Consider the following 16,374-nt stretch of genomic DNA (forward strand, 5'->3'; position numbering starts at 1 on the left):
TATATTAGCAACTGGGACTGAGAAGCAGGTAGTTTACTCTGGGCACCTCTGGGCACCTTTTCATCCAAGCTACTCAATACTGCCCCTGTAGCCATAAGAAGTTAAGGCATGTCGTTTAGGACATCTACTTTGTGCATGACACAAGTAATTTTTCCAACAATTGTTTACAGACAGATTATTTCATTTATAATTCACTGTATCACAATTCCAGTGGGTCAGAAGTTCACATACACCAAGTTGACTGTGCCTTTAAACAGCTTGGAATGAAATGTTAATTAATTAATTAAAAATCATACAATGTGATTTTCTGGATTTTTGTTTTAGATTCCATCTCTCACTGTTGAAGTGTACATATGATAACATTTACAGACCACTACATGCTTTGTAAGTAGGAAAACCTGCAAAATCACCAGTGTATCAAATACTTATTCTCCCCACTGTATGTTGGTAAAGTATGATCAATGGTGTTAAGGGACAGTTTAATTTGAGTGGAAACGTTATATTTGACAGCCTTTTCCTGTGTCTTAAAGAGACAGATCCTAGAGCAGCAACAATGCAGAAGGAAGAACATTAACATTCTCATTGGCTTATTATCATTATTATATCTGGTACAGTTCTGGAACATGATGTACTTTTCTGATGTTAAAACCTCAAGCTCAATATTATGATAATGATAAAGAAGTCTACAAATACTTGGATTTTACTGACGTGAATAAAAGTAGCAGAGCTTATGCAAGCATTATTATTATTTGTCAAATTTGTAAAAAAAAACGGTATTTAAAATACAGGGGGAAAAAAGACCACATTATTATTGCCCAGCCTTGGACAGCTTTCAGTCGGGACTCAAACTAAAACACTAAATGCATGAGACATCGAGACAACAAACGGTTCACCACAATGGCATTGTCCCCATTTTGTTCATACCAAAACCCAGAGAGGAACATCCGTAAATATAAAAGCAGTACCAGTCAGAAACACTATCCGAGCCCTTAAAAGCATCTATTGGTTTTTATACAGTAATTAATTTAAAGCAGTACCAGTCAGAAACACTATCCGAGCCCTTAAAAACATCTATTGGTTTTTATACGGTAATTCATTTAAAGCAGTACCAGTCAGAAACACTATCCGAGTCCTTAAAAACATCTATTGGTTTTTATACGGTAATTCATTTAAAGCAGTACCAGTCAGAAACACTATCCGAGCCCTTAAAAACATCTATTGGTTTTTATACGGTAATTCATTTAAAGGTGCTTTAAAGTAGTACAGTGTGTTTATGATGCCTGTGATGTGATTTATAAGAATACTGAGTCACTCCCTCTGATTACAGTTGTTTGCATGCACCGTTGCCCTCGCCGTGACCTCACAAGTCACAGCTACCAAATCGCATAAAATGCAGAACTTTTCCCTCTGTTTTCAAAGCTGGTCGGTCCAAACACTGAGTGAACGAGCCGACGCTGAGCCGACACTTCAGGTCCAAGACTGTAAGAACCGACAGACAACAGAGGGAGACTGTGTGATCCATGCCGTCCCTGACATGTGGAAGACAATTCTTTCATGTGTTTCAGTTTCTGACTGAAGAGTGCAGGGAGAGAGAGTCAGAAAGTAGTGCTGGATATTTCCTGTTGCCTAAACACTTGAAACAAAAACCTCAATAACAAGATGATTATAGAGACGTACTATAACAAGCATGAATGGTCATGTTCTGAACTGGCCTGTCACAATTAAAAGAGATTCATCTCTGTTATGGCTCTGTTGTTTTCAGTGAATTGCATTGTCTGGAGTCCATCAGAATGCCATCCATAACATGAATTAACAATGCCCAAACACGGCGAGCAGTATTGTGTGGTATGTCACGCTTAAACATCTGGTTGCTTTTTTTCTGTCAACATTTTCAGTATTTTCTTTTTTCCATATGTAGAAGCTGTATAACCTGTAAAGTATCCGTCACTAAATCGTATTATTCTTAATACCTATTTACTAAATCGAATTATTCTTAATACCTATTTACTAAATTGTATTTTTCTTAACACGTTACTTCAAAATTAAGAACAGTGTATCATAAATATCAACAATGTCTCAAAGGATAATAATGATGTACTTCAATCAATCTATATCCAAACCTTATGTGAGAATGGAAAAGAAAACATCCAGTACTTGAGTGTTAGCACAAGCTAGTCTGAGGCCAATACAGGGTAGGACTCATGACATGGAAACACATCATCTATCATTAGAGTTGCAAAAATCTTTCGGGAAATCCTAATTGGATGTTCTGCTTATTCCCTACTGATTCTGGAAATTTTTAACCAGATTTTCTGGAAAACCAGGAAATGTAGGAAAATGTACTGGAGTTTTGCTCCTCTATTCACCAAAATGTCCTGACTTATAACCTATACAGAAGAAAACATTGGACATGATAATAATAATAACCTTTATTTAACTAGGCAAGTCAGTTAAGAACAAATTCTTATTTACAATGACGGCCTACACCAGCCAAACCCGGACGACGCTGGGCCAATTGTGCGCCGCCCTTTGGGACTCCCAATCACGGCCGCTTGTGATACAGCCTAGATTCGAACCAGGGTGTCTGTAGTGATGCCTCAAGCACTGAGGTGCAGTGCCTTAGACTGCTGCACCACTCAGGAGCCCCAAAAGTAATAATATAATTGAAATATTTTCATAAATCTGGAAATATATCAATTACTAGGCTGAGAGAAAACAGTATGATAAACTTGATTTCACAGCAATCTGTTTGGTAGTATGTTCTTGTTGAGAAGCATATTCTGGAATGTATCCATTAAAATGATTCAGCAAATCCACTACATCCTCAAAGCGCTATCAAATCAACTCGAACTGTATTTGTCACATGCGCTCAATACATCATGTGTAGACCTTACTGTGAAATGCTTACTTACAAGCCCTTAACCAACAGTGCAGTTCAAGAAATAAAGTTAAGAAAACATTTACAAAATAAACTAAAGTAAAAAATAATAAAAAGTAACACAATAAAATAACAATAATGAGGCTATATACAGGGGGTACCCTGTGGCCATTTGATTAATTGTTCAGTAGTCTTATGGTTTGGGGGTAGAAGCTGCTAAGGAGTCTTTTGGTCCTAGACTTGGCGCTCCGGTACCGCTTGCCATGTGGTAGCAGAGAAAACAGTCTATGACTTGGGTGACTGGGGTCTTTGACAAACTTTTGGGCTTTCCTCGGACATCGCCTAGTATATAGGTCCTGGATGGCAGGATGGCTTTTGGTCTAGGCTATCCGGGAGGATGCTGTTGATGTGAGCCATAACCAACCCTTCAAAACACTTCATGGCTACAAACGTGAGTGCTACGGGCGGTAATCATTTAGGCAGGTTACCTTCGCATCCTTTGGGCACAGGTACTATGGTCTGCATTAAACATAAGTATTACAGACTCGGTCAGGGAGAGGTTGAAAATGTCAGTGAAGATACTTGCCAGTTGGTCCGCGCATACTTTGAGTACACGTCCTGGTAATCCGGCTGGCCCGCAGCTTTGTGAATGTAAACCCGTTTAAAGGTCTTGCTAACATCGGATAGCGAGAGCGTTATCACACAGTCGTCCAGTACAGCCGGTGCTCTCATGCATGCTTCAGTGTTGCTTGCCTCGAAGAGAGCATAAAAGGCATTTAGCTTGTCTGCTAGGCTCACGTCACTGGGCAGCTCACGTCTGGGTTTCCATTTGTAGTCAGTAATACTTTTCAAGCCCTGCTACATCCGAGCCGGTGTAGTAGGATTCCATCTTTATCCTGTATTGACGCTTTGCTTGTTTGATGGTTCGTCTGAGGGAATAGCAGGATTTCTTATAAGTGCCCGGATTAGTGTCCCGCTCCTTGAAAGTGGCAGCTCTAGCCTTTAGCTCGATGCGGCTGTTGCCTGTAATCCATGGCTTCTGGTTGGGATATTTATATACGGTCACTGCGTCGTCGATGCATTTATTGATGAAGCCGGTGACTGAGGTGGTATACTCCTCAATGCCATTGGATGAATCCCGGAACATATTCCAGTCTGTGCTAGCAAAACAGTCCCGTAGCGTAGCATCTGACCAGTTTCGTATTGAGCGAGTCACTGGTACTTCCTGCTTTAGTTTTTGCTTATAAGCAGGAATCAGGAGGATATAATTATGGTCAGATTTGCCAAATTGAGGGTGACGGAGAGGGTTTATGCATCTCTGTGTGCAGAGTAAAAGTGGTTTAGAGTATTTTTCCCTTCGGTTGCACGTGACAAGCTGGTAGAAATGAGGTAAAACGGATTTAAGTTTGCCTGCATTAAAGACCCTGGCCACTAGAAGCTTCGGGATGAGCATTTTGGTTTGCTTATGGCCTTATACAGCTGGGTGAGTGCTGCAAACCGCTGCTGGCACAAAGACATTATGTACAAAATGTGTAAAAAAATAAGTTGCAAATAACACACAAAAAAATAAAAAATAGCCCAGTTGGTTAAGAGCACGTAAAATGTCAGCCACCCCCCCCCCCGGCACCATTCTACCATCCATTCTATCGCATGTTGTTTGTTATGTTTGAAGATTAATAATGCAAAAAATGCCACAAGATCATGTGTAGGCCTATAATACACAATCATGGCTCTCAATTCATGTGGTCTACTTCAGATATTTGGACTGCTTTCCTCTGTGCAAACTTAAAGTGAACCACTGCAGAGTAAAGCAGGTTAACATCAGCGGAGGGAAAAACAGAACTGAAAAGAACCACTTGAGGACTTTCCTGGCTCTGTCACTGTCAATTCCACTGAAGAGCCGTCACCCTGAGAGCAAGGGCTCATGGGAGACGAGAGCTGGCTCTAACTGCCCAGCGACGCAGTCTGCTTCACATTACACGCAGGATGTGGGGAGAAAAACTCATGTCCTGGGCTCTAATATCAAGTCAAACTCTCTAACCGAGCAAACTGTAGTGACATCCATGGAACCATTATACCCCTGACGTAGCTACCAAGCTGTGTTTAGTGGTAGGGGACTGAGCGTTTACTTCCTTCACTGTGAAATGTACTTTAACATGCAGGACAGGGAGTAAAATCTTATAATACCGGTCAAATCCGACATGGCCTCTCTGAGTGGCGCCCAGGATTGCAGAAATACAGAACGGGATTTCAGAGTGTTTTGATAGACCTGGTCAGTTTAACTCAAGGTTTCAACAACATGATGAGGGCTTGGTGGTGGTGAAGCAGGGTATTATCTCCAGGCCCGAGCAGTCTAAATGTCTCTATGCGGTCTAGAGCCATCGCATTCCATGACCTTCGAGTCCTCAAAGAGAATTATCACATTATGGCATTCCAACACGCCCCATTTCCCAAAATACAGCTCAAGGCATTCCCACTCTCTGCATCTCTCTTCTCTGTGTCTGTCTGTCTGTTGCGGTCTGGGAAAAACACTTCAATGGCCTTTACTCAATTTACTTGTTTATTGCAGGTATTTGGCCATTCCTCTTCCCTCGTCTGTCTCATACTCCCTTTGATTCTATTAGTCTCTCTCTCTACTTTAAAAAAATATATCCCTCCCTCCCTCTATATATGTCTCTCTCTCTCTCTCTCTGTTTGTCCCATTGCTCATCCTCTCCACTCAGGAAATCCAATAAGACAGAGACCCAATCACGCTGTCTTCATAACTATGGTGGAGGAAGATGACCTCCCTAGCTAGTGTTATAAACATAAACAACAACACAATGAGACACTGAGGATGTTATGTATTTCTAAGGCCATGTGGTGCATGAAAATACACTAAATTATCCTCAGGCAGACAACTTATCCACACATAAAACTACTTTTACTGCACTTACTGTGTTTTATACGATTTTGCTGGGCATAGTCTACAGGCCATACTAAAGTACAGATGTTCTATCTTAAATTGATCACTGTTGTTGCGGATACTTTTCCTGCACGGCAGGAAATGCAAATTGTAGTCTATTCAAGGTTCAGAAAGGTTTTTAACGTTTGTAATTTCCACTTTAAAACAAAAAAATGTCCATTAATTATTATACAAATAATAATTAACATTTCCTGTTGCTGTAGTTTTTTTCCTGCTGTGAGAAACTGGTCAAATTAAGATAGCACACTTGTATGATTGTATAATACCAATATAGGTTTGACATTGACATCACCCAACGCCGAACAGAGTTACAACAAATACATCAAATACAAAAAATACATCAGTCTTATACCAGATAGGACTTGTTTTTTTATATGCGTGCTTTCTCTAAATGTTCCCCCGAAAACATTGAGCAGACATCCAGCTCTCTGGACATGATTTAGTAGACTTGGAAAAAGTTCAGAATGTTGGAGAAGTGGATATAATTTAGTAGACTTGGAAAAAGTTCAGGATGTTGGAGAAGTGGATATGATTCAGTAGACTTGGAAAAGGTTAGGGCTAGACACCCTTTTCTCATCTGAATTGACAACCGCAATCTGGAGTACATCTGGGCAGCGAGGAGACTGAACCCTCGCCAGGCAAGGTGGGCCATGACGCATTGTTCTGGCTGTATGACACAGAGGAGCGGCCCATGGATCCCACTCCCATACCTGGTGGCGCCGGTAGTGTGGGAGCTGGATGCGGACATTGAGCAGGCGTTATGTGCAGAGCCGGCTCCCCTCCAGTGTCCAGCTGGGCATCTGTACGTTCCGTCTGCTGTCCGCAACCGTCTGATCTATTGGGCTCACACGTCACCCTCCTCTGGTCATCCTGGGATAGGTCAGACGGTGCGCTGTCTTAGTGGGAAGTACTGGTGGCCCACTTTGGCTAAGGATGTGAGGGTTTATGTTTCCTCCTGCTCGGTGTGCGCCCAGTGTAAGGCTCCCAGGCCCCTGCCCAGAGGTAAGCTACACCCCTTACCCGTTCCACAACAGCCATGGTCGCACCTGTCGGTAGATTTCCTGACCGATCTTCCTCCCTCACAGGGTAACACCACGATCCTGGTCGTTGTGGATCGTTTTTCTAAGTCCTGTCGTCTCCTCCCGTTGCCCGGTCTCTCTACGGCCCTACAGACTGCGGAGGCCTTGTTTACACACGTCTCCGGCACTACGAGGTGCTAGGTTCTGGAGGGCGTTCATGGAACGTCTGGGGATCTCGGTCAGCCTCAGGTTTTCACTCCGAGAGTAAAGGGCAGGTGGAGAGAGTTAACCAGGATGTGGGTATGTTTCTGAGGTCCTATTGCCAGGACCGGCCGGGGGTGTGGGCAGCGTTCGTGCCCTGGGCAGCGATGGCCCAGAACTCGCTCCACCACTCCTCCACTGGCCTCTGTCCCTTCCAGTGTGTATTGGGGTATCAGCCGGTTCTGGCTCCTTGGCATCAGAGTCAGACCGAGGCTCCTGCGGTGGATGACTGGTCCAGCATGCGGAGGAAACATGGGACGCCGCCCATGTTCACCTTCAGCATGCCGTGCTGCGCCAGAAAGTTGCCGCAGACCGTCACCGCAGTGAGGCCTCGGTGTTCGCACCGGGGGACCGGGTCTAGCTCTCGACCCAAAACCTGCCCCTCCGTCTGCCCTGTCGGAAGCTGGGTCCGCGGTTTGTGGGGCCATTTAAAGTCCGGAGGAGAGTGAACGAGGTTAGTTAAAGGTTACAGCTTCCCCCCAATTACCTCAGGCCGGTGGTGACTGGCCCGCTCCAGGAATCCGAGGTGCGGGAGTTTCCTCCACCCCCTCTTGGCATCGAGGGGGCCCTGGCGTACTCTGTTCGTTCCATACTGGATTCGAGTAACCCGTGGACTGGGAGGAGTATGGTCCAAAGGAGAGATGATGGGTTCTGGTGGAGGACGTGTTGGATCCTTCTATGCTGCGAGAGTTCCACCGTCTCCATCCGGATCGCCCTGCGCCTCGCCCTCTGGGTCGTCCCCGGGGTCGGTGGGGGAGGTATTGTCACGACTTCCGCTGAAGTTGTTCCCTCTCCTTGTTCGGGCGGTGTTCGGCGGTCGACGTCACCGACCTTCTAGTCATCGCTGATCCATTTTAAGTTTTCCATTAGTTTTGTCTTGTCTTCCATGACACCTGGTACATGTTGTGTATTTAACCTTTTGCGTGTAGGGGGCAGTATTTTCGTTTTTGGCTAAAAAACGTACCCATTTGAAACGGCCTATTTCTCAGCCCCAGAAACGAGAATATGCATATAATTGTCAGATTAGGATATAAAACACTCTAAAGTTTCCAAAACTGTAAAAATATTGTCTGTGAGTATAACATAACTGATATTGCAGGCGAAAGCCTGAGGATAATCCAATCAGGAAGTGCCTCTTATTTTGAAACTTCTCTGTTCCTATGCATGCCTATCCTCCATTTAAAGGCATATCAACCAGAGTCCTTTTTCTATGGCTTCCCTAAGGTGTCAACAGTCTTTAGACATAGTTTCAGGCTTTTATTTTGAAAAATGAGCGTGAAGGATCACATTGCGTAAGTGGATAGGTGGGGGCTCTCAGAGTGAGTTTTGTGCAACTGAGTAAAGCGGCCATTGTTTCTCCCGATGTTATTGAAAAAGCTACACACTCGGTTGATATATTATCGAATATATATTTTAAAAACAACTTGAGGATTGATTATAAAAAACGTTTGACATGTTTCTGTGGACATTATGGATATTATTTGGAATATACCTCTGCGTTGTCGTGACCGCTCTTTCCTGTGGATTTCTGAACATAACGCGACAAACAAACGTCGGTATTTTGGGTATAAAAATAATCTTTATGGAACAAAAGGAACATTTGTTGTGTAACTGGGAGTCTCGTGAGTGAAAACATCCAAAGATCATCAAAGGTAAACGATTCCTTTGATTGCTTTTCTGATTTTCGTGACCAAGCTTCCTGATGCTAAGTGTACATAATGCTATGCTAGGCTATCGATAAACTTACACAAACGCTTGGATTGCTTTCGCTGTAAAGCATAATTTCAAAATCTGAGACGACAGGTGGATTAAAAAACGGCTAAACTGTGTTTTGCAAAATTGCACTTGTGATTTCATGAATATTAATATTTTCTTGTAATATTATTTGACTGTTGCGCTATGCTATTCAGCGGTTGCTGACGAAAATGATCCCGCTAACGGGATGGGTAGCGCCCCTCTGTTTCCCATCATGTCTTTGTCAGTGATTGTTTATTGTAAGTGTATGTGTACGTCTGTACTGGTGTGCGTCGGGTTATGTTACCCATTGATTTTTGTTATTATGTTTTCCAGTGGGGTTTTTTGTAAATAAACTGCGCCGTTGGAAACACAGTTATTTCTCTCCTCCTTCTCTGCCGCCAGTTAAACACCCTTACACTCTGTGTGTGGAGTAAAGGTGGTATAGAGTTTTATCCCCCTCTGGTTGCACATTTAACATGCTAGTAGAAATTGGGTAAAAAGGATGCAAGTTTCCCTGCATTCGAGTCCCCAACCACTAGGAGTGCCACCTCTGGATGAGCATTTTCTTGTTTGCTTATAGCCTTACACAGCTCATTGAGTGCGGTCTTCATGCCAGCATCGTTTGTGGTGGTAGATAGACAGCTACTAAAAATATAGATGAAAACTCTCTTAGTGTGTAAATAGTGTGGTCTACAGGTTATCATGAGATACTATTAGATTGCGTGCTCAAGCTGTTTAAAAGTATACACAGACCGCCACCCCTTGTCTTACCAGATGCGGCTGTTCTATCATACCGATGCAACGTAAACCCCACCAGCTGTATGTTATTAAAGGCGTCGGTCAGCCACGACTCGGTGAAACAAAATATTTAAGTTTTTAATGTCCCACCCTTGCTAATGATTCAGTACTACACAAATATGTTTAATTATTTATTTACTAGCTAACTAAATAATAAGGATAACATAAATAAACAGGATAACATACACACTTATTACATGAGACAAAGTTCCCTAGCGGACTTTTACAAAATGGTGGCTTTTTACACAACAACATGAAAAGGGGGAAAGAGAGAGAGAAGACACTTATCGTCAATACTTTTCAGAACTATTCTCACAGTAATCATAAAGTTTGCACACAAACTGCCGCCCGTTTGGAATAAGAAATCATGAATGTATTTTCGTGAGTGCCTTTGTTTGCCGTTTATCTCTGTTGGAACCAGCCCTCCTTAGGAAGGTTGTTGGCCTTTTAGCGGCAAGCTGTATTTCTCTGATTGTCCAAAAGGGGTCTCCCTTTTCCTGTCTTCTACTATTGTTCACTCTGGAAGACAGCTAGCCAGCCGTGTCGACCGTTCCCATTGGTGATGAGCATAGTAGGATAGTCTCACTTAGGTTCGCTTTTCAAGAAAATATTTGACTCAAATCAGCTAATCAGCTGTTTCAGTGATTGTTTAAGAGGGGGGTTTGTTTTCCCCATCGTGTTGGTATTCATGATTTGGACCACGATGGACATGACCTGCAGCTCGCCGTGTCTCTGGTCTAAAGGAAGGTGAGTTTATTTCTTCACCTCGTGTTGAGGTTAAACGTTCCAACTATTTCAAACGTGCCTTACGTTTCCTGGTCTAATGTTAATCTCTGTTGGTAATCATTTTAAAGGGCACGGTTCCGTCGGTCTGACATGCTCTCTGACCTTATCGGGGTGTGGCTACTTACTTATGCACAGTTTATAGGCGATAGATTCTCTTATACCTCCTAAAATCCCATTCATATCTTAACAAATGTACTTTCATCCTTTTTCATATCATATGCACAACATATTGGATAGAAACTTGACCTATAAAGGGGATATACTTTCCAAGTTACAGTATTTCGTCCATACAATTTTTAATGACATCACAAAATGAAAACCAATATGACATTAGTTTTCTATAGCTCCCCGTTGACCATTCCCCACATTCTTGTGTTAGAATTGTTGCTCCATTATTCACATTTGACCGTGTTAGAGTTTCGGGGGGGAAAAGTCTGTTAACAAAGAACATTCCTTGGGTTTAACACTGGGGGAAATAATGTCTCCTTCTCCTGTAATTTACAACAGGGTGGGAACTGTCGACCATCCAGCAGCTCCCTCCGCCCCTCTGTGGGCGAGAGAGAAGCCTGGTGACGGTCATCCCCCACCTGTCTGATCTGACCCATTCTGATCAGTCATGACACTTCTTTAACTTTGATTGTACCCCAAACATTGGTATTCAGAAACAACCACAGTATTTAAACAGTAACTCTCACAAAAAGAGAGTGTGAGGGAGAAGAGAAGAGAGGGAGAGAGGAGAGAATTTAGTGAGACTAGAGAGAGTATTAATTAGTGTTAATATTTTTGTTCAGTGTAATTACTGTCCAGTGTAACTGTGCTACAGTAACCCCAGACACCAGGCTCCTGTGTTATGAAGGGACGCCCCACTGTACGAGACATAAAAGAAAACACAAATGTCTAATTACACCATCATCATCTCTTCCTCCCTAATGCCTCGTTTGTCTGCACCACTCGTTAATTGGTGACCCGCACGATTGGTCAGAAACACAATGGTTCTGATGATGGAGCCAATTAAATGGCGGTGAGGCAGGGTGTACACGTGCCCCGCCGAGAGGGTTATGGCTGCCACATCATGCTTCATCGGACTCAAAACAAACTGTTATGGTGGAAACCAACACCCCAAGAGGCAAGGACCCAAGCACGGGATGGGACGTTTAGAACCACACGAGCCCAACTCTGACTCTCATCACGGTCGCTGTACCACTTTAAACAAACAACTTATAAAGGCTTTGTAGAGTATTCACAGGTCTTCATAAGTCCTACATAGATATTTCACAAATCACTTATGAGCAAAGTCCAACTACAATAAGGGTGTATGAAGTCTGTATAAAGGTTACACAGTATATTCAGTCAAAGGCTGCTAAGGTGCAGCAGCAGCAGAAAAAACAGTGTACTGCACTGTAGAAAGTGTGTTATCTACAGTATTTAAGTAAAGGAAGATACACATAATGGGACATTTCTATCTGATAATATACATAACATGTTTTGCTATTTACTCTGTCACAAACACATAGAAATCAACTAGCTTGATAATGTTCAGCCATATCTAACTCTATGACAACAGAAGCAAGCGTTGCTGCTACATTGGCAAGGCTATGTAAATATACTGTAATCCTCCAAAGTGACTTTTGCCTGCCAACAAGCATTGTTAAAGCACTCTGCTTCTTTTCATATGAAGTGGATGAGCAGTGTTTTTATTCTACTCCTCTAAATCTAGCAAACATGCCAGAATGGGGTTAACTTATTTCCTTGTTTTCTTTTCTTGCTCTGCCATTTGCACGTTGAATCAAGAGAAAAGAGTCATATGAACGGACACTAAAACACTGGAATATTTTGTCTGAAATTATAAATATTTCAACTTTTTCCATGCACCCTGTATTTCTACCTGATTTCTCCATGCAACCCTCAGTCTGTTCTAAATGCATCATGCCTCGTCATTGGTTGGCTTTGTTCTTACCTCCCAGACTGCTCTCAGTCTGTAAGGCCCTGGGGACCTTTGGACGGGGCAGCCTCGCTGATCCAACCAGTAAATATTTAATGACCTTGTAATTACATGGAATCAAATCTTAGCAAAGCTATTCATTTACACCCCTCTGAAAGGGGGGGAAAGGGAGATGAGGGGAGAAGGGTGAGGAGGGTTACATCTATGAAATCCCAAACTATAATTAGTCTGGCCCTAACGAGCGAGGGAGGAATAAGTGCATGGTTGAGAAAAATGAAGCGTGTACGTGAGATGTCGCTCCGATGGCCAGCGCTGTCATGCTCTGCGACGCTGCTGCGACCGGACAGCCGCCCGTCCACTTTGATCTGGGCTTATGCATACAGAATGAGGTCAAACCGTGGTCACATACACAGAGAGACACACACAAGCATACACACACACACACACTCATTAAAGAGAGTCCCCTCGGAGGGAGGGAGAGGGGGCACGGTAAGGGCTTCTGTTCAAAGGGCTACCACACCAGGACCCCTGCAACGGGAGACTGACACTCAGACACGGATGAAGAAAGGAGGACAGGAAGGAATGAAAGAGAAGGAGGGGGGGGGGGGGTTCACTGCTCATACACATCACTTAATTATGGTCTTAATAGGGTTAGATGGATTAGACAAATGATTGACCCCAATGCGAGGTGAGGGAACTATTAGATAATCAGCTATATCAGAGATATAGGATCTCTCTCATCACACTGCTAATGAGGGGGACTCCATTCAACCCTCTGAATGGCTGAAAAAGAAACAACTAGTTCTTTATTTCCTGATAGGTTCCATAAACTGGGCAGTGAATGTTTTTTGTTGTCTCTTTATTCACTTACTGTACTCTAGTTTCTCTGGACTGGAAAGCCCTAAATATGTATTTTCCTGCATGAAGAGCCAGTACCTCCTATCAGGAATTTAACACCTCATTCAGTTACATACTTCAGGACACTTTATACTGTATCTAACTTTCAATTGAGATTCTCCATTGGAAGTGCTTGTTAATCCAGGGCCAGGCCTAATCTGTGTCCGGAAAAGCAGCGGTATTACAATTTAAAGCGTGCACTCACCACCATGTCTGATGACTTGGGTTTAACCACCTTCATGAAGGCTCCCCGTGCCACAGCCTCCTGCTGTTCTGTCTTACAAACCTTCCTAGTGTCTAGGAACTTTAGGGTGGGTAGCTTGTGCAGAACAAAGTACCTGAGGAAAAACACACACAGGCAAAAATGTTGGTAACACATTTTGCTAACAGATATGACATAAAATATGATCTACAAGAGATGTACTTTACGTATTATACCATGAAATGTCTCAGTTGACTGTACACCAAAACATATAACACACACTTTACTTTATAGAATAGGGGAATTAACAATATCGACAGAAAAACAAACAAATGTATACACACGATGATTTGAGTAAAAAGTCCTATATTACAATAGAAACTGAACATATCTTGTGAATACATAATCAAAGCACAAGATGTGTATATATTGTAGTTAAACATCATCTTCCAGAGCTTAACAACTTGTTCATATCCACGTACAAAAGCTATTATGCAAATGAAATGACAGAAATTCCAATTTGTAAAACGGGACATATCAACAAACAACTTGAAAAGACTACTTGTTTACTTAGTAGAGATATAATGGCGATGCCATCTATCCTTCCATGCAATAACCTTCAAAGTTGATAAAAATAAGGGCAGAAATATAAATAGAACGAAAGGAGATACGCCCCATCTGCCAGAGCTGTCATTCCTGTAACATCACAGATATCTTCTCTAAGCTTTCAGACACTATCTTTCATTGGGAGGGAGAGGAAACATCAGGTTGATAACGGCTGGGATACGGAGATGACAACAGATCCATTCAGAAAGCGGGTGGGAACAAAAGACAGCAGAGGAAGGGAGAGGACAGAGGAGAGGAGGACAGAGGAGAAGAGGACAGAGGAGAGGAGAACATTGGAGAGAAGGATAGAGGAGAGGAAAACAGAGGGGAGGAGAACAGAGCAGAGGAGAAGAGGACAGAGGAGAGGAGGACATAGGAGAGAAGAGCAGAGGAGAGGAGGACAGAGAGGAGGAGGACAGAGGAGAGGAGGACAGAGGAGAGGAGAACAGAGGAGAGCAGAGGAGAGGAGGACAGAGGAGAGGAGAGCAGAGGAAAGCAGAGGAGAGGAGAACAGAGGAGTGGAGAACAGAGGAGAAGAGGACAGAGGAGAGGAGAGCAGAGGAGGACAGAGGAGAGAAGAGCAGAGGAATGGAGGACAGAGAGGATGAGGACAGAGGAGAGGAGAGCAGAGGAGGACAGAGGAGAGGAGAGCAGAGGAGAGGAGGACAGAGGAGAGGAGAGCAGAGAAGATGAACAGAACAAACATGTCAAGGCTGGAGGTTACAGCCAAACAGAACAGAGTAACAGACATGTCAAGGCTGGAGGTTACAGCCAAACTGAACAGAGTAACAGACATGTCAAGGCTGGAGGTTACAGCCAAACTGAACAGAGTTACAGACATGTCAAGGCTGGAGGTTACAGCCAAACTGAACAGAGTAACAGACAAGTAAAGGCTGGAGGTTACAGCCAAACTGAACAGAGTAACAGACATGTCAAGGCTGGAGGTTACAGCCAAACTGAACAGAGTAACAGACATGTCAAGGCTGGAGGTTACAGCCAAACTGAACAGAGTAACAGACATGTCAAGGCTGGAGGTTACAGCCAAACTGAACAGAGTAACAGACATGTCAAGGCTGGAGGTTACAGCCAAACTGAACAGAGTAACAGACATGTAAAGGCTGGAGGTTACAGCCAAACTGAACAGAGTTACAGACATGTCAAGGCTGGAGGTTACAGCCAAACTGAACAGAGTAACAGACATGTAAAGGCTGGAGGTTACAGCCAAACTGAACAGAGTAACAGACATGTCAAGGCTGGAGGTTACAGCCAAACTGAACAGAGTTACAGACATGTCAAGGCTGGAGGTTACAGCCAAACTGAACAGAGTTACAGACATGTCAAGGCTGGAGGTTACAGCCAAACAGAACAGAGGAAGAGACAGCAGCAGCAGTAGCTAAGTGATGGGTGAGGAGGGACATGGAGGAACCACGATATGGACACAGACAGGCTCCATACAGAAGGTGATGATGGTGGTAACAGTAGGGGTGAAGATAGATAGTAAAACCAATGTCAGCATGTCAACACACTAGGATTATAGGGAAGGGGGATATTGATTGATCTATAAACTTGTCACGGCTTCTTCTGAAGTCGGTGCCTCTCCTTGTTCGGGCGGCGCTCGCCGTTGCCGATCTACTAGCCATAACGGATGCCCTTTCTTTTTCCTTTTGTTTTGTCTTTGTTTTCACACACCTGTTTTCCATTTCACAATTATTTGTGCCTGTATTTAGACCCTCTGTTTCCCCCATGGTGTTGTGCGGGATTATTCATGTTCAGTTAGGTTTATTTTGATGGCTAGTTTTTTGACGGGTGCTGTGTTCACCCTTGCGTTATCTTTACCGTCTTGTTTTGGTCAAGTGTAATTGTTACCTTGTGCCTTGTTGAGTAAAGTACGTTGCTCACTCATTCTGCTCTCCTGCACCTGACTTCATGCACCAGCTACACTCACTTTCTGACAAAACTATAAAAGATGATACAAACAGTATATTATGACTCAAGCCTGAGAACATCTGAGAGGGTATAGTACAAATCAGGATATAGGAATTATACTGGGAACTTGCCTAAATATTCTGAAATATATTTTTATTATTTAGAAAAATAAGCTTGAAATGGGCATGGCCTACTTAATTCAACAACCAAAAACACACATCTACGTTTATATTTCTTATGCTGCCAGAGCCGCCCGTCACTCCGGAGCTGCCAGAGCCGCCCTTCACTCCGGGGCAGCCGCAGGCTCCCGCCTGTCCGGCGCTGCCGGAGTCTTCCGTCTATTCGGGGCCCGCTGCA

The 16,374-nt window shown here is 43.4% G+C and overlaps 1 protein-coding gene across 2 annotated transcripts in view; it reads right to left on the reverse strand.

Annotated features, from left to right (window-relative positions):
- LOC115134967 (leucine-rich melanocyte differentiation-associated protein-like) overlaps positions 1-16,374 on the reverse strand; it is a 477,253-nt gene that overhangs the window by 140,424 nt on the left and 320,455 nt on the right. For both annotated transcript variants that reach the window (XM_029669101.2, XM_029669102.2), the window contains exon 5: positions 13,489-13,621. In XM_029669101.2, coding sequence (XP_029524961.1) covers positions 13,489-13,621 — 133 coding nt within the window. The remainder of the gene's footprint in view (positions 1-13,488; positions 13,622-16,374) is intronic.

Source organism: Oncorhynchus nerka, linkage group LG10 (genome assembly GCF_034236695.1).
Source record: "Oncorhynchus nerka isolate Pitt River linkage group LG10, Oner_Uvic_2.0, whole genome shotgun sequence".
In the NCBI taxonomy this organism is placed as follows: Eukaryota; Metazoa; Chordata; class Actinopteri; order Salmoniformes; family Salmonidae; genus Oncorhynchus; species Oncorhynchus nerka.